Genomic DNA, 18,795 nt, shown 5'->3' with positions numbered 1-18,795 from the left:
CATGCACACATGCATAGACAGCTTGTCAGGGGCGTAGTGTGTACCAAGCTTCCACCAACATGAACTAACTCTCGCTATCACATTTTACAGCAATATATGTGCTACACGTGGTGGAGTCATTTTTCCAGGATTTTCATGGACGGATTTTCATTGTTGCTAGGCGCGCGTACGAATTACGTGCAAGTGCGTGCAAGTGTGGAGGATTGTAATTCATAGCAACAGATGAGCACAGCGAGGAAACGAGAAAGTGAAACACAAACCGCGCCGCGTTTTCCTTTCGTTTTGTCGTGTCCTAGTCTCGCGCGCTCTGCCCATCTGTTGCTGTATCTACGTATTCGAAGCGTTTGAAGGGTGCGTCGTGAAGGCACCCCGAAAGTCGTGGTCACTGAGTGCTCGCAACTCTCTCTACTCGCAGGGAAATGGACGGGACGGCGTGCCCCGACAACTGGGACCCCATGCTCGGAATACCATGCTTCGTCAACGCTACGTCAGCACTCCAGTGAGCTTGTCACGGTTAACGCGCGTTCTTCCTATATGCGGCACTCCGAAGCTGTAGCTTAGGCGGTCACAACGCGCGAAACGTACTTCCATATGAAAATGATAGATCCACAATCGCCAGCTGTTTGCCGCTTTCAACGGTAAATTCAAAGCGCCAGTACCTCTTCACTCCACGCAGCTTTCGTGTTTCGTACTTCAATGAGAGAAAGCACCTGGAGGCTTTCCCAGCTTTAATCGTTTTTATACAGTGAAACCATGCTAGTCTTTTTTTTTCTTAAGAGGAAAAGAAAACATGTAACACAACAATGACATTTGCGCAGTAACTTGAAGTTGCTTGTTTATCTTCCAGCCCATCAAATACAAGTATTACCTGCTTAGATGTTGATATTAGTTCTGTTAACATATCCTTAGTTAGCCCCTTACGCAATGTCTAGATTCTGGGCCCTTAGGGTAAATAAATGAAATTAAATGTACGCTTAAGTTGAGTCAGCACGCCATCAAAACAAATGCTTTGTGCATTTCATTAGGATTACTTAAGACGATTCCTGGGATAAGCTCGCGACGAGGCGATATCGGGCAGCTAACCAGTTAGGTATATTTACGGCTCGCGGGTTCTGTTTTTCTGCTTTTCTGTAAGCCAAGTTTTCCAGAGAACTCGAACTCGTAAAATAGTCATCGGAGCGAATAGGTTGTGAGGGCGACTGGGCGACGGTGTAACGAGTGTGGAATGACAATGATAGAATGACGCAATAGTAATTATTCCTCCTCCCCACTGTCCGCATAGACGGATGGAGGGATTTAAAAAAAGAAAAAAAAAACAAAAAACAAAAAAACATTGACGTTCAGATTGCAGGTGGAGGTACACAACGAGATGATCTTCCGGCCCATCGTCAATGTTATTGGCATCATCAGAGGCAAAGTGGAACCAGGTATGCGGTGCATCTACGAAGTTAGACGCATTTATTAGTTATTTATTTTTATTTATTTATTTATTTATTATTTATTTATTATTTATTTATTTATTTATTATTTATTTATTTATGTATTTATTATTTATTTATTTATTTATTTATTTATTTATTATTTATTATTTATTTATTTTACTTATTTTTACGTGGATAACTTTGTATTGTCGACGTTGATAGATTTGGGCAGAGCGAGAGGCCGTAGCTTTTGACAAGTGTTTTATAGCGGAACCCCCCCCCCCCCCCTCCCATTTCTGCAGAACACTTTTCAACAACAATTTCAGTCGGCCCTACGAATCTTTTCCTTTATTCGCGCAGCTACAATTATGTTGCTACTATTTAGCAAACAGACTGAGATTGGGATGAGTATTATATTAGTCACTCTCGTTGAAAAACGCGCTAGCGCTTCCTCAACATAGCTCAGCAAAATACGTGAAACGTGTGGGATGTTCATGCACCCTTTGTTCTGATATTTGAACCTTTTGCCTATACGCGTGTATATTGTGGGTACAGAAATTTTCAACAGAAATTCTTGTAATGAAGCTCGACGAAGCGAGTACCCATAATATCGCTCGACGTATTCCTGCGTGCACTCAACGCGGTCCGCTTTCGTATGCTCTTGTGATTAATGTGTGAGCTGCGAGTGCATTGCAGGTGGAGTGCTTGGCTTTATCGATAAGCTAGTAGCGTTCTTGCGCCGTCAAAAGTCTAGACAATCGCGCATGTATAAAGGCGCGGATATAGTCCAGCATTTCCAGCGTGCCAGGCAGCGGTGTTACGTCTCAAAACGGCAAAGAGAATTCCTTAGGTGCTTCCAACGCGGCAGCCCTTTCATCAGCGGCCCGCCCATACGGTGACAGGACCCGACATCGACTTGACGCGCAAACAAAGAGCTCACTTCGAGGCAACAACCGCCGCCCTCCGTGGAATGCGGTAACGACTCCGAAGGCCGGTCTTCTGACCCTGCAAGCTGACCGTCACGGAGATCAAACTAACTGATTCAAGGGGCCAACGTCGAGGACTTCCGTGGGAACTGCGTCGGCTTCGATTTCCCATATGGCCACGTGGTTGCCTCGTATGCGGGGACGATCGCGCAACATTGGAGGCGGAGTCCGCTGGAGTGGTGCGACGTCACGGGCGAGATATTGCGAACAATTCGACGATTATGATTGGGCAAGAGAGAGTCATCAGATTAGTCTATTCACCTTGGGAAGACGACTGTTTTATAAGCGGACACCTTTGGTGCAGTGAGTGTGTCCTGACGTGTCCTGATGCGTGCTCAGACATGTAGTGAGCTCAGACATTTCAAGTGCCCCTACATGGAGTGGGCTTCCATATCTGGAGCCAGTGTAATTATGTAAAATAAACCCTTTTTCTTTCGCTCCTACTTCCGGACGTATTCATCACTATGCCTGGGGGATTCCTGGCCTAAACGCTACCCCGAGTCGCAACAACTGGATGGCAGCTATGGCATGCAACCTGCAGCAACACCAGTCGCCGGCAACTAGTTCGCGAGCAACTGGATGAGAGCGGCAAGATGGAACCTGCAGCCAACGCCAATCGCCAACAACTGGTTCGCGAGCGGCTGGATGAACGCAGCGCATCATGCCTACACGGTACAGGGTGAGTGCCTGGCTTTGCGCTTGAGATTCATCGTGTCCTTTAGCCTAGCCTTAACTAAAAACCGATAGAGTGTATACAACTGCCTATTGTGATACTGTGGTTGTTGCGCATCTCAACAGAAAGCAGCTTTCAGCATAGATCTGAACCAGCTACTAAAGCCGGACCTTATACTTGTGTGGGAGTAATTGGCACGTAGATTAGGAATTCTAGTCAATTAAAGGCGACTCAGGTTTTACGTCTTCTTGTCATTGATTCGATACAGTGGAGGAGAACTTGGGGTGCTACTTCGGTGGATAGGCGTTTGGTTTCTGCTATATTTTTCAGGCTTCAAATTCTCTTGGGTAAACAGAATTGAACCACTAGTAGTTTTTACTTGCATTGCAATTTGTGCGGGTTTTGCAGCAAGTATTGTGGAATAGCTGAGCCAAAGCTTACTTAAAGTAGTGACCATGGACCTAATGAGTTTAACGAGGGCTAACTTGTTGCGGTTGTGCGAAGAGCTCGAGGTAGAGGATCACAGGTCAGAAGCCGAAATTCGTAGAGCAATTTTAGAAAGCAACAGCGATCAGGAATACTTTGAATACTTCGGCAACCTATTTCTAAAGGAACAAGAACAGAAAGCAATTGAGCATGAGAAGGAATATGAAAGACAGGAATTGATTAGCCAACAAGAAGAAGCGATAAAAAGAATGCAAGAGGCAAAGCAGCAGAAATGTCAGGCACCCGTAGAAGAAGCGCACGGAAGGTGCGAAGAAATCGCACGCACGGTTCTACCAATATAGAAAGAGAGGCTAATCCCTGTGAGCCTAAATGTACGTATACGTTCATAGGTGATGCCAGATCCGTAGACCGTGGCGTAGTCGCTGAAGAGCCCGTTGACGGGGACCGGATTGAGCGCAACGAGCTACAGTGCCAATGGAATGCTAGAGAAGTAGCTAGGCCAGCTGTAGACGATTTGGCACAGTTATCAAGGGAGTGCGTCGCGAAGGCAGCTCTTGCAGAAGCGCGAAGTGACACCGATTCGTTAGACAATAGCACCAGTGTTAAGTTAGTCGGTCAGAAAAGTTCGCTGAAACACAATGTAGGCAGGGCAGTGCAGTTCTGGACAGCTCTCAGGTATGCGAGCTACGTTGCGCAAAAAATATCTCTATTTTCCCGAAATGTTTGAAGCTCTCCGCCAGTCGAGGTAGCAATGAGAGGAATGATTTATCCGCTAATCATTCAGACTGTGCGGTTGAGATGACAATTGTGACCAACGATACGAGGGCCAGACAGTCCGAGATGCGAGCGGAAGGCTCGGAAATGAGCACCAGAAAGCGTGTTAAGAAGCGTCGCAAAGTTAGGAATCCGTCAGAGAAGGCAACGCCGCCCAGTAAAGCGAAAGATGCTAAACCCTGTGGGGAGCGCAGTGAAAGAGTTAAAAAGGCGCGTTTATTGCTTTGAATGTTTCCAGTGAGAGCGCGTCCGGGCCGCCGGACGAGGAAGAAAAGGGACGTTCAGCGCAAACGTGAATAAAAGCCACGGTGTACTACGTATGACAGAGGAGAGGGAGGCGGTAAGGTGACGCGAAGTGGTCATACAAGGCAGTGAATTCGTAGTGCGGTGCCTAGAAGGCATGTTGCTAGTACGCAAAGCGTCGGGGGTCTGCAGCGAGGGGAATGACCTACGTGCCCGTTGTATTCACTCGTTGACAAGACGGGCTTTCAGACCGCGACCACCTCGAGTACGGCTTAAAGATACGGCGCAACTGTAGGCTACTCGGAGTGAAAAGCGGTATACAGGTTTTGTGGAAATAGTTGGTTTCTTTATTTTTAGTGTTTGGTTAAACGTTTTGAGATCTCCGAGACTAGAGGTCGTTTTAATTAGCACATTTCGAGCTATATTTCTGTTCATTTATTTGAGAAGCTCACCGATATTCTGAAAGAGATGGTTTGCACGCGCATAAATTTTGAAACTCTCTCGAAAAGGCCTTTTTTTCCCTTTTTTTAAAGCAGACAGACTTCCTTTTTGTGTGAGATGCGCTTGCAACGTCAAGTCCAAGTTATTTTTTTGAGGCCTGTAGTGGCGCGCTTGAGTGTCAGTTCAATTTGTGGAAGTGATCGCGAGATTTTTATACGAAAGTAAGGTGCGTTATTTGGAGGAGCCGTTGTTCAACTGCACAATTTTAGAAAGAGTTTGTACCGTTCCTTTATGTCTTGCGCGGACACAGTGAAGCAAAGCGTTGGTGCGTGTATCGCACATGTATCTATAAGACGGCAGTGTTTTGAGTATCGCCTAGAGTGTGCGTGGAAGTATTTAGAAAAAAAAAACGCGAATCTTCGCGCGTATTTTTGCGCAAGATGTATTTTTTTTTTCCTTTTTTTAGTGGGTGTCCTGTGTGGACACGAAAAAACAAAAATGTTAGGGCGTGAGTCGCACGCACGAGTTAAGAGTGTTGACCGCAAAGTGAGAGCGACTCTGATAGTACATTCATGAAGCAAATGTGGCTCTCAGTCGCACTAGTACGTGCGTTAATAACAGATGTAGAGTACGAACAGACTGTTCATGGCGTTTGCGCTGCGTATGATATTTCAATTATTTATTTAGGGAATTCTGTATTTTACCTTTGGTCTCGTGCAGCGCGACAGTGTGGTTTAGTTGAACTCAAAGGAACACGAGAGATTGCTTTGGCGGCGCAATATTTTGGGTCCAAATTATTGAGTCAAGCGAAGACTGGTGGATTTAAGCGAGTTTCGTGCGCTTGAGCGCCATGTGATACTTTGTCCCTGGGAATGTCTCTTACGTATCGGATGTTGCGAGAAGGTTGTGAATCCTGGTCTAATATCAAAATTGTGGGCTTCAGCAAAGGTTTAGTGATTTGACGACTGCTTTTGTCCTTTTATTAGTAAGGCAGGTGCGTTGGTTTGTTCGCTAGACCCGATATCTCTCGGAGCGAGCACGGTGCTTTCCTGTGGTCGTGTGCGTGCTTGTGTGTTCCCAGGGAGAAGGCCACAACGAGGTTAATGCTGGGACATCAAGCTACAGTGTCATCAGCGACCACTTCTAGAACAATCCCAAGGTCGCGACCTAACACCGACGCTTCGGCAACCTGACAGCTGGTCACCCTCAGGTCGAATCTCCCGACGGCGGAGGAGTGTGTTACGTCTCAAAACGGCAAAGGGCATTCCTTAGGTGCTTCCCACGGGGCAGCCCTTTCATCATCGCCCGCCCAGACGGCGACGAGACCCGACATCGACCGTGACGCGCAAGCAAAGGAGCTCAGCAAAAACAACCGCCACCCTCCTTGGAAGCGGTAATGACCCCGAAGGCCGGTGTCCTGACCCTGCAAGCTGACCGTTAACTGATGCAAGAGGCCAACGTTGAGGACTTCCGTGGGAACTGCGTTGGCTTCGATTTCCCATATTGCCACGTGATTGCCTCGTATGCGGGGACGTTCGCGCAACATTGGAGGTGGAGTCCGGCGGAGCGTTGCGACGTCATTGGCGGGATTTTGCGAAGAATGCAACGATTATGACTAGCTAAGAAACAGTCATCAGATTCCCTAGTCTATTCACCTAGGGAAGAGGACCGTTTTATAAGCAGACACCTTTGGTGCAATGAGTGTTTCCTGACGTGTCCTGATGTGTGCACAGACACGTAGTGAGTTCAGGCATTTGAAGTGCTGCTACATGGTGTGGGCTTCCATATCTGGAGCCAGTGTAAATATTTAAAATAAAACCTTTTTCTTTCGCTCCTACTTCCGGACGTACTCATCCCTATGCCTGGAAGATTCCTGACCTAAATGCCATCCCGAGTCGCAACAGCGGCTATAGAAGTCGGATACGACATGCCGGCGACGCCAGGATCGCCGAAAATTTGCTCCCTGTATAGTTCGGCGCGTTGAACGTGGCCCGCACTATCTATTGCCGCAGCGCATGCGCATAAGTGCGCGACGAGCGAGCGATTTTTTGGTTGGCGAAGGTGCAAACTCAGCACGCTCGCTTCTGTGAAACCGAACTGTCCGGCCAGCATGCTGCCGACCAGCCAAGATAGCGCGCCGATTCACTCTGGCTTTAGTAGCTTTGGCGTGAGATAGGACATGTTCTGTTGCCACGCCAGAACATGTCCTATCTCACGCTCGCTTCTGTCCGTTCGGCGCCAAAGAGCGCCGAACGCCGCCGGTCATGATGACTGCGCTGGACGCTAGATTCTAGAGCGCCCAATTTTCGCCGACGTAGCCTACTGCCACGCGCGTATTGCGCGTCCGCGTTACGCCGAACTATATCCGCTCCTTTAAGCCAGGCTGTGACGTATGAGCACTACAGTGTAAGAACAAGGAACACCCGCGACAGCGTACGTTACGGCCCATCATTGATAGCGCAACACGGTTTCTACGATCACGCGACGAAGCCGCTCGCCTTCCTTCATCATATACCCCCCGCCATGCACGAACACATGAACGCACGTACACGAAATTGAAACTCATTGCGCAAAAAAAAAATAATAATAAGCGGATTCAATTGTGGGTCCTATAGCCACGATCGACCAAAAGCGGCTGCAGTCGCAGTTTCGAGCCACGACTTTTGGGCGAGTTGGTTTTGCATATAGCAGAACACGGTCAAGCGCGCACAAACAAGGACAGAGGGAGGTGCAGACAACACAAGAGCGGCTTGAGTTGGCTACACCTCCTTCTGTCCTTGTTTGTGCGCGCTTGAACGTGTTCTGCAGTTTCGAGGCCTGCTTCACTGATTGGCCGCGAGTTAGGTGTTAGGTAAGTGCGGCGCGGGGTGAACCTTTCCGCGTTGCATGCAGCAGCCGCGGCGGCCAATGTGGCGTGGCTTATTGTGCAGATCGGTTCGTGATGATAGGCAGCCAGACGCACGATGACACTCTCGGCTCTGCGCACCCGCTTCTGTCGGTGAGCGAGGTGCTGGTGCAGAGCAAGGTGTTCTGCCACATGCACAAGAGCCACCGCTGGACCCCCCGGCGAAGCCTCATGTTCGCGCTCTTCTACAGCGAGGAGGGCAGCCTCATGGGCTCCACCGAGTGGGTCGAGGACCACATGTCCGTGCTGCAGAACAGCGGCGTCCTCTACATCACTGGCGGCTTGCTTAGCGGTAGGTGTTATCACTCGCCTTCAGGACGGCAGAGAACCTGAAGGCTCTGTTTCGAGTCTGCCGTGCCCCTGCACTGCGTCGAGCCTCGAGAGTCAAAGAGAAATAAGGCATAGGAAAGTGAACTGTGGTTGTTACCACGACTTTTCTACGATTGTTTGGCAGGTTAGCGTGACATAAAGATTTACCGCATGTCCGGAATGCGGAGCGAGGTATACTAATTGGCATTCCGGAGCAATAGCTGAGGGAAAATGTGAACTGTATATATGCGCGGCATTATGGTGCGCGAGGCAGTCGCCCTTGCTGCAACTGCCTAAGGGTGTAACATGAGCTCGCGGTTTAAATAAAATAACTGGTGTCCTATATACTTGTTGGACGAACGTATTCTTTTGTGTTTGTCATCGTCGCGTATTGCTAGCGTCTCCTTCACTCAGTGAAAACTTAAAACCGACCTCTCTGGGCTGTCCTGTTAATAAATTCGCTGGTTCATCATGAATGTGCAAACCTGAACTCATAGTTTCGAACAGACGGTTGGCCTGCCAGTGTAGCTGGATGGCGTGAGTTGTGAAAAAATCATGTGCTACCCTGTATAAACTGAGATTTCATCTTTCAGTGCCTTGAGCGCTAAATGAATTTTGACTGAGCGAGAGGACTGCTATTTATGCTGGTAATTCATCCGCCTTATCTCTAATAACCTGTGCTGAGTAGTCAGATTTATTTGTCAACAGATTCAGGGTTGCGTTGCGATTAAAATCCGCGTGAATTCACGAAGGTTTTCCTTCGCAAGTGTTGTAAGCCGATACCTGGGGATCTGCATTCTGGGACATGTCCGACCAAAGCTGAAAAGAAGAAGAAAGAAAGAAAGAAAGAAAGAAAGAAAGAAAGAAAGAAAGAAAGAAAGAAAGAAAGAAAGAAAGAAAGAAGAAAGAAAGAAAGAAGAAAGAAAGAAAGAAAGAAAGAAAGAAAGAAAGAAAGAAAGAAAGAAAGAAAGAAGAAAGAAAGAAGAAAGAAAGAAAGAAAGAAAGAAAAAAACACTTGTAATAATTTGATCTAGTCTATATATACTGCGAATTTCTGAACTCCCCTTGTCATGAAACGCTATCATTTCTTTCTAGTTTTTTTTATCTTTAATCTTGAGCTGTTCCTTAATTCAGGAACTGAATATTTCTTTTCCGAGATATCAATCAAGGAAGTAATAATAATGTTAGATTTCGTGCGAGTGTGTGTTCTCACAGCCGGCTAGTTAGACTACTACACACGTCGTCGAAAAAAAATCGCAGTTTCGCCGCCTAAAGTGTCATTCTAGCGATGGCTGTACGCAGTGCGCATTAAGATTCAAATTGTGTTTAGCGCAGTATCAGTTACGGTAAATATCCACTGTTGCATACAAACAACCTGCGCCGGCCTTTTCATTTGAAGGTGCTTCTGTGTAGGCCGCTCGCCAGATACGGCAGGATCTCGATCCAGGAGCGTCTGGAGCCCGAGAAAGTCGTGCGCGTGATAGTGCGGCCCATACCTTGCTCAGGGGCCGGGGTGGGTTTCGGGGTCAGGCTTACGGGTCACAGCGAGCTTGCGCGGGGATGTGTGCGTACTTTACAGCGGACCGAAGATTATACAAGAGGCCACGTCATGGCCTTTAGTTTTCCTCTTCTTTTAATGTGGCAGCTGTGCGCTGATGCAATTGACTAAACCGTTTTCTGCACTTTTGTAGAGCCACGGCTTTTGCTTCTTTCGCTTTTTCCTCTATCGAATATCTTTTAAATTTGTGCCCCCTTATTTACTACCTTCTTTGACTTCGGTGCTGGTTCAGTTGACCGTGGAAGCGGTCACGAACCAGCAGTGCACCGTGCCGCACTGTGCATCACCTCGTGAGACATTGCCGCTCTTTACCTCGCCCACTTCGTCGACGCTCGGTAGTGCAGTTTGCCGGCACATCGAAAGGGGGTAATTGGAGATCGCTGGCAGAGTCCTGAAGTGGAAGAAATTAGCGTAGTGGTCTTCAGCGAAACCGTCTGCTTGGTCTGATCGATAGTCATCTGCATGTCAGTTACGTTTTGCAGTTATTATACGATAACAAAACCATAGGAATAGACAAAACTAACGTTTTCTGATTTGTTATTCTGTCTAATGGTAAATTATTTGCTTCTTGTAGGAGACAAGTTCACACCGCGGGCCACGCCTGGTCTATCGTGGTCACTGCGCCATGTTGCCGAACTGGTAAGTATACAGGCCGAGTCGCAATCTCTCAGTTCATCGTGTAGCAGCGCAACTAATGGACAAGAAGAGACGACAAAGGCGGTTCTTACTCGACAGCTCTAGGTTATCCGTCAAACGAGCTGGCACAACCGCGTACCGCCATGCGTTATACGCCTGCGAGCTCCCCGCTCACGTTCGTAGATATCGGCATATGCAGAGACGGAAAGTAAAAGAGCGTGCGAGTACACTGTGTAATATGACGTTGATAGCAGCCGCTTGAAACGCGCGGTAACAGCATTAATAAGTAACTTGGCAACAAAGAACGTCAAACGCAAAGTCAGAGAGGCTTTGCTATAAATAAAGAAACCTGCTATAAATAAAGACTTAAGGGGAAGATACGAAATCACGGAAAGAAACAGTTTATGATAATTTAAAGGGAAGCTGTTTACTTTTCGAAGCGAGATCAGGATACCTTAGAACGCGCAATTTTAAAGCGAGATACAACAAGGAAAGAACCATGTGCTTGCTGCGGTGAAGCTAGGGAAACGATGGAGCGTGTTTTATTAGGATGCGAAGATATCTGCCCAGCGGTCGATTTAGGCTCCTCTGGCCTCCTTGAAGCCCCTGGGTTCAGCGATAGCAGGGTGAAAGTAAACATGTCCGCAATAAGATTAGTAAGAGGGGATTGGAAGTTTGGTGCAGAAAAGTAGGAGACGACAAACAACGGAGGCGTACAAAAACAAAGTTCCCAGTAGGGGTTCAGAAAATTGATACCTGCAAATTCTTTCAGTTTTTTTTTAAGTACATAGGTAGGAAATTGGCAAAATAATTGCAAGAGCTTGGTGGCGCAACCGACCGCCCCGTTTCAAAGAGGACGCTTATAGCATCCATCCATCCATCCACCCATTCCCCGCTACAGCGGCCATCGTCTCACACTAGATAACATTCACGTGACGTTTGTATAGGTGGCAGAGTTGTTTCCATTGTTCATAAGCAGTAAGGCACGATATTTTGCGCACCGAAAAGCGGGTACCTCACTACAGAACAGGTAGAGTATCATCCATAAAGTGGCCGTGCAAGTGGCGGTGGTGGATGTACGACAGCGCCAGGTCAGCGACTTTTTCAGCTGGAGCCGCAGGCATACGATGGTATCACATATCGTATTTGGCAATACTGGGCAAGTTTAGACTGTTAGCTGTAATCTCATGTGAGTCTCTCCCAAGAGAGTTGCATTGTTTTCTCTTGTTTCATTATTTTATGATTAACAACTAGTTATATTTTAGTGCGCATGAAAGCCTCCATACACTATAGGTAAGACTGGGGTGCAGTGGTTTCTGTGTGTGGCACAATAACGGTTGTTTGCGCGGCGGAGTATTGAGGGACGGAGAAAGGCAAGGAAAGATTGAAAGAAAATGGAGGGGAGGATTGCGCATAAGCGTCGCGACTTGGCATCGGCCCCAACCGCGTTCAATGGCAGCGTTGCTTGCGGCTACGTGCCTCACGTCTTCCTAAAATTGGTAGCCGTCGTGGTGACTCAGTGCGGTCCTGCTGTTGAGCATGAGGTCGCCGGTTCGATTCCCTGCCGCGATGTCCGAATTTTGATGTAGTTGTAAAGCAAAGACGCACTATACCGTATAGGTACACTATAAAGAACACCAGGTAGCCGAAATGAATTCCTGAGGACCCCTCTCATATAGTGCGTGAGACTCGACCTCATGGTTAATTTTTTAATTAGCACTGCTTAACGCGTTTCAAACTACCCTTCGTTAGCACTAACTTCTCTAGATTTAAAGGGGCATGTTGCAAACTAAGCTGTTTGTCAGCGTTGCCAGTACTGAAGTCGAAAAAAAAGTGTAACTAGGAGAAAACTTATTCTACAAACAGGTTATGTAAATAACTTTACATAACCCCACTCAGGTTATGTAAATATTGGCGTAGTGGCTGCTGTATATGAAATTAGGTGCGTGCGCTTAACAACCAGTGTGCATGTACGCGCGCATTCAGTGTTCGGCGCTGCACAAGCGGACGGTACGATGTGAAGAAAGTGCTCGCGTGGCTTGCTGGTTTACCGGACCTTGTATGTAGTATATGCAGTTGTGGAAATTTCAATGTTACTGCTATTCAGGCGCAGGATAGTGAAAGGTAGCGTAAAAAATAAAATAGACCGCGGAGTTGTACAGCTTCAACAGCATAATCACAGCCCGATTTCCAGCAAGGCTGTTTCTGCTTTTACGTTCCCTTATATATAGATGGTCATGCTCCTCGTCAAGTCACTCGCTGCGCCGCTGTTGAAAGCTGCCTTGACCGCCGACCTGGTACGGAGCTGACACTAGTGTGGAACTGCTTCTTTGCACAGGTGAAAGCCAACGACACACCACTCTGCTTGGCGAATGGGAGCAGGACAAAGCCGCATCAGCTAGCGTGGCTGAGTAAGCTGCATGCTACTATTTGTCCGTTACACAAAACGCACTATGCAAGCAATGTTGCGGCATGCGCTGCCGTGGCGAACGCTTGATGCGAAGGCATCGCAAGCGATGTCTTCAAGTGTTGAAATAAATAAATAAATAAATAAAAATAAATAAATAAATAAATAATAATAAATAAATAAATAAATAAATAAATAAATAAATAAAATAAATAAATAAATAATTCGGGAAAGACACAAGACTGTTCGACTGCTTACGTGTGGGAATGCGAAGGCATACCCTTTGTAGACCACGGAACATCATGAACGCAGTCATTTTATGCACTCATGACGTGGCGGCACTCCTCCTCATTGGCTGCGCCATAACGTAGCCAATGACGCACGCACTAGGCACACCTTTAGTCAGCCAGAGCGGCGGAGTCGCCGTGGCGTCGGGGAAGCGTGCTCGTCTTGTAACCCGGAGGCCCGGATTCGATTCCCACCCAGACCGAAATGTATCAAATTTTCTATTCAAAGCCATTAATTTACTTTTTTACAGGAACCTCCCTGAGAAATTTGACACATCCGAGCAATTTTAACGTTTTTTGTTACTCTTTGCGCTGTCGGCCATTTTCGGTACCATATTTCGGACACGCCGACTACAACGCATTTTCGTGTAATGGGGCATATAATGCCTTCGCATTAATAAATTTTAGGATGTACGTTCAGACTCGGGAAAATTAGTAGATTTGTCACACAACCGCTGGAAAAGATAAGAAAGTCGCTGTTTCACCCAAAAGGCGAAGCATCGATTGCGATAGCAAATTAGTAGAGAGCGATACGAAGCAATGATAATAGTTTGATGGGCCGTATAAAGTTGTAAACATTCGCTTACTAACTAATAGACAATCGTGGTGTCACGCGCGCACAGGTAAACGTGAACACATCTCGCTCGATGACCGCGGAAACTCGCTGTGAAAACGCCGGAGAAAGCGCGCCAGCAGCAGCGGGCAAATTGACCTTCGCACTGTATCTCGTCTCGCTTCAACGCGAACTAAGCGTCGAAAGCACAGTGCATACGAAGCTACCGGCACTCGGCGCCGGTAGCTTTGCACTGTGTCCCCATCGCAGATCGCTTTGAAGATGAGGCCCGCGCGGGCGCGCACTTCGCCCACATCGCAGATAGCTTTCAAGATATGGCGTCCGCGCGGCCGCGCTGTGAGCAGCAGCCGATGCAGCGGAACGCACCCTCCTCCCTCTCCTTCTTCGTCGCCTCGCCCCCGTTCCTCGCGCGCGAAAGAAGTACGCGCGCTTCCGGCCTGCCTTCCTCCCTCGCGTGCCCTACCTTGAGCTACAGTGTACTAGAAGGGGGCAGTGGGCTTACTCAGCCGCTCCTTTGACGCAGTCAGCGTCGCATCCAAGAGGTGGCGCCACTGGCAACTTCAATGGAAGCTTTGCTTGCAGAAGCTTTGATTTTCCTTGCGTTTCTGTCGGTTTCAGTTCGAAGCAGTTCACACTCTTATTTGTTTTTAATTTTGGCATACTTGACAGTCTTTACATATCTTTAGCAAGCACTATATTTGTTTAGGCCACATGATATTTGCCATAATAGTACCTTGTGGAAAAGGAAGACGGCAACTTTTGGGCAATTTGCTGCCTATCCTAACTCAGACCTTTTGTGCAAAGAGGTCGTCGCTGACGGATGTTGCTTATGCGGAAGGGGCCTTCGAATTTTCCGAATTATCGGGCAATCGTAAAAAAAAAAAATTGAAAACGGTTTCATGCCGTGTCGACCTAATGTAAAATTTTGTCAGACCGAAAACAGTGCGTGCATACTTCCCAGCTGGGCTCAAAAAAAAAAAAATCAGGCATGCTAACCAGGTTTGTGCCTTTGCTTAGCCAAAATGAATATGTATATATGGCTTAAATATTTCATTGTTCCACTTTAGTTGTTCCATGCTTCCCAGTAGCCTTCTGCGTTTATTGTTAACCATCATTACGCCGGCACACATTTGTTAAATCAAATCAGGTTTGTTTTTTTCCATAAAGAAATGGAGGGAGACCTGAAAAAAAAAGTGAAAACTAGTTCACTTGACAAAGGCTCCGGCCTATGCTTATGTACGGTTATATAAGGGTAAGCACAAAGCTGACACAAAGCTTTTATTTGTAAGAAGTACAGCAAGCCATTGTTTCATGCACTTCAACTCATGTGCAACGGCTTCGAGAGAGTCAACTTCCAGTAAGGAGGCCAGTGTATATTCCTCGCAGTTTCCTTCGCTAACTGACCTAACTAGACCATAAAAAGAAAAACAATTCACAGTGATCAGGAACTGCGTTCGAGTTGAGCACAAAACGTGGCTCGAAATGGAGCTCGCATACTGCGCTCGTGTCGTTCAGGGGAGGTTCTATGGAGGTTCTTTTCCCACTTTTTCCGCCTATTTTTATCCTTCGGGACGCCAAACAAGGAGAACTTCAGCCCATCCTTCACATAAACATAGCCTGTTTGGCAGCCAGGCGCCTAACAGTCCATGGTTTTGTCGATGCCGCATCATGGCTCAGTTACTGCAAGGCATGCGAATCTCTTGCAGGCTATGAGCAAAAAAAAAAAAAAAAAACACTGAAGGAAAAAAAAAAAACACGCGACGACGTCCACAGAAAAAACAACGCACCTCAGCAACTCCAACTAATATGATCGGGCACTGGGCGGGCACTGGGCAGCTGCGCCGTCGCACCCACGTTCCATGATGATGATGATGATTTATTGGCATCCCCTTTGAAACGGGGTGGCGACAAATAGTCACCTAGCCTGCTTGATTTAATCAGGTATACTACACATGTTCTTTATCTAGCATTTTTGTATACCTTTTTCAAAAATTTAGCTTGTACCGCTGCCTATGATTTTAAGAGATCAGGTCGTATCCATCTTTTCCCTGCTTTTTTTCCACCAGTACTCTAATCGTCTCTTGCTGATCTCTACGGCTGATCTGTTTATGTTTCCTTCCACTTTAAACCCAAGCACTTCTGGGAGTTGCACGTTACCTACGGTTCTCGCTGGGTGGATCCCGTCGCATTCCATTAGGATGTGCTGAGTGGTCTCTGGATCTTTACTGCAGCATACACATGTCTCATCTAGTTCCGAATATTTGTTCCGATATGTTTTCGTCCTTAGGCAACCGGCTCGAGCCTCAAATAGCAAGGCACTGCCCTTTGTGTTATCGTACAGATTTTCCCTTCTAATTTCTTTCTTCTCATTCTTGTAAATCTCCATTGTCCTTTTCGTTTCCATTCTTTGCATCCAATTCACGGTCTCTATTTCTCTCACTTTCTTTCTGATGACCCCTGGTTGTCTATTTACAGTTTCGATTATCCTGTACTTGGTTGCCAACTTCCTTGACCTCTTCCTCCATTCTGTGTCCACGCTTTTCATGTAGAGATACTTGTGCACTTTAGCCGCCCATTTATTTTCATCCATGTTCCTGAGCCTTTCTTCAAAACTAATTTTGCTTTGTGCTTCTCTGACTTCAAAAGAGGCCCAACCCATGTCTCCATGCACTGCCTCACTTGTCGTATTACCGTGTGCTCCCAAAGCCAACCGGCCTACTGATCTTTGGTTAACTTCCAAACCCGCCAATATATCCGATTTTAAGCATATAATGGCATTTGCGAATGTTAGCGCTGGCACCATTACTCCTTTCCAGATTCCACGCACCACCTCATACTTATTGTGGCCCCACAGTGCTCTGTGTTTCATTAATGCTGCATTCCGCTTCCCCTTTATTTTCAGATTATCTTGGTGGTTGCTTGAGTAATTCTTTCCTTCGTTTATGTGTACGCCGAGGTACTTATATTGCTTCACTATGGGTATTACTTGCTGTTGAATTGACACCACGAAGTTACTCGTGTGTTCATTAAAGATCATAATCCCTGATTTCTCTGTGCTAAACTTAAGGCCTAGATTTGTCGCTGCGTTCCCACAGATATTCGCAAGTATCTGTAAATCTTTTTTATTGTCCGCTAGTAGCACAATGTCGTCTGCGTACATCAATCCAGGGACCTTATGTTGCACCATTTGTCCATTACGCATGTAGGATAAATCAAAACCTAGTTCGCTGTTTTCCAGTCGTCTTTCTATGCCCTTGACGTAAAGCGTGAACAACAATGGTGACAGAGGGCATCCTTGCTTCAATCCTTGGTGAATTCCCACCATTTCATTTCCTTTTCGGCCTTCCCATGCCACTTGTACTTGGTTGTCTCGATATATCTCCCTCAGCAGCTCCACGAAATCGTCATCTATGCCTTCGTATTGAAGAATATCCCACAACAATTCCCTGTCTACGTTGTCATAAGCTCCTTTAATATCTAGAAATGCTACCCATAAAGGTCTTTTCTGAGCTACTGAAATCTCTATGCACTGAGTTAGTACAAACATATTGTCTTCTAAGCGTCTGCCTGGCCTGAACCCATTCTGTAGTTCCCCCAATACACCGTTTTCCTCCACCCACTTCGACAGTTCTAATTTTATGGCTTGCATTGCCATTCTATATATCACCGACGTTACTGTAACTGGCCTGTACGAGCTCGTCTTATCCTTATCTCCTTTGCCTTTGTAGATGAGATTCATCTTGCTTTCACGCCATCCAACGGGAATATTCTTTGTTCTAATCACTTGCTCTATGGCATTAGTCAGCAGTGCCTTGCTTTTTGGACCGAGGTTTTTGATTAGCTGTATTGGGATTTCATCGGGTCCTGCTGCCGTGTTGTTAGGGACATTTTCTGCTGCCTTTTTCCAATAGAAGCTTTCTATGCTGAATTTTGATCTCTCAAGCCTCTCTGTTGTTGCTGGATCTGTTGTCTGAAACTACACTTTTTCTCGTACCGAAGTTATGCCTGATAACGTCTGTGATGTACCGCAGCGCATCATCGCCTTCATAGATGTTACCGTCTTCATCCCTTATAGCCGTTTGCGAGTTTCTAGTTGGAGCTCCGAGTGCTTTTATATGGTTCCAGAATCTTTTTGGGGCGCCTTTGTCTCTTTTGTGAATGTTATGCACCCAACGTTCACTTGCGCATTTAATTTTCTCTTGCACGAGCTCACTCGCAACCCTTTTCTTTTCTCTGTATGTATTCCATCTAAGGAGCACCTCTTCTTCTTGTAATCCCAACTTTTTGGCTTCTCGATGAACCCTAGATGCCTCTTTACGCTAGCTCTTCTATAGCTTGTTTAATTTCCTTGTTCCACCACTTACGTGGTTTCTTCTTTCCAATCCAACAATTGTATTGCCGTGTCCGCCTTATTTCATGCTGCATAACCTCCACCAGTTCCTTATATTCCCAGACTGCTGTAGGAAAAGCCTCAATTTTCTTCTCTATGTTGTTTGCGATCTCTGTTATTTGCTCGTCATTCATTTTTAAAAACTCTGAGGCTATTGGTTCATGTTCCGCGCTGGTATCTCTCCCAAACTTTAATGCTAAACGTCTATGATCGCTTCCCAGGCTATTTTTTCCATTTTCGTCTATTATCATTTGTTCCAGTTGTTCGTAGACCATTTCTGAGACTAAGGCGTAGTCGATACATGACTGCCTGTTTCCGCATTGCCACGTTACCTGTCCATGACACTTATTCTCCCTGTTAACTACTATAAGGTTCTGTTCATCACACAAATCCAGCACTAGAGAGCCGTTGTAATCAGTATATCCGTCTAAATCGTCCATGTGCGCGTTCATATCTCCCACTAATATCACCTGGCCCGAGTTACTGAACTCATTAATATCGTTTCTAATGCAATCGACCAATTCCTTATTTTTTTCCCTGCTATCACTACCTGTCCATAAGTAAGCTACTCCCAGCCACGTCTTTTTACCTTGCCATGTACCACTAATCCATAAATGCTCTTTACATGTCTCGTTTACCCTTCGCCACTTCAGACCTCGCCTAATTAGTACGCCTACGCCTCCGCCTTTCCTTGACCCGGTCATTCTGTTGCACCCTTCCCATACAAAGTTGTCAATAACAGGC

At 46.5% G+C, this 18,795-nt stretch overlaps 1 protein-coding gene across 1 annotated transcript; it reads left to right on the top strand.

The window, feature by feature from the left end:
- The first annotated feature begins 1,364 nt into the window (after positions 1-1,364).
- On the top strand, positions 1,365-12,702 carry LOC125945653 (putative N-acetylated-alpha-linked acidic dipeptidase). Its single transcript, XM_049667861.1, has 4 exons — positions 1,365-1,427; positions 7,916-8,182; positions 10,332-10,396; positions 12,625-12,702. The coding sequence occupies exons 1-4, from the start codon at positions 1,370-1,372 to the stop codon at positions 12,700-12,702; spliced, it is 468 nt and encodes a 155-aa protein (XP_049523818.1). The 5' UTR covers positions 1,365-1,369.
- Positions 12,703-18,795: the final 6,093 nt, after the last annotated feature.

The sequence above is a fragment of the Dermacentor silvarum genome, chromosome 5, assembly GCF_013339745.2.
Source record: "Dermacentor silvarum isolate Dsil-2018 chromosome 5, BIME_Dsil_1.4, whole genome shotgun sequence".
NCBI classification, from domain to species: Eukaryota; Metazoa; Arthropoda; class Arachnida; order Ixodida; family Ixodidae; genus Dermacentor; species Dermacentor silvarum.
The sequence above is the reverse complement of the archived record's forward strand: the minus strand, read 5'-3'. Positions and strand labels throughout refer to the sequence as shown.

Bases quoted from the DNA above. Each gene is read 5' to 3' on its own strand.
- LOC125945653 (XM_049667861.1), top strand. From the start codon at position 1,370: ATGATCTTCCGGCCCATCGTCAATGTTATTGGCATCATCAGAGGCAAA. The intron at 1,428-7,915 runs GTATGCGGTGCA...CTTATTGTGCAG, and splicing joins CAGAGGCAAAGTGGAACCAG to ATCGGTTCGTGATGATAGGC. The intron at 8,183-10,331 runs GTAGGTGTTATC...TGCTTCTTGTAG, and splicing joins CACTGGCGGCTTGCTTAGCG to GAGACAAGTTCACACCGCGG.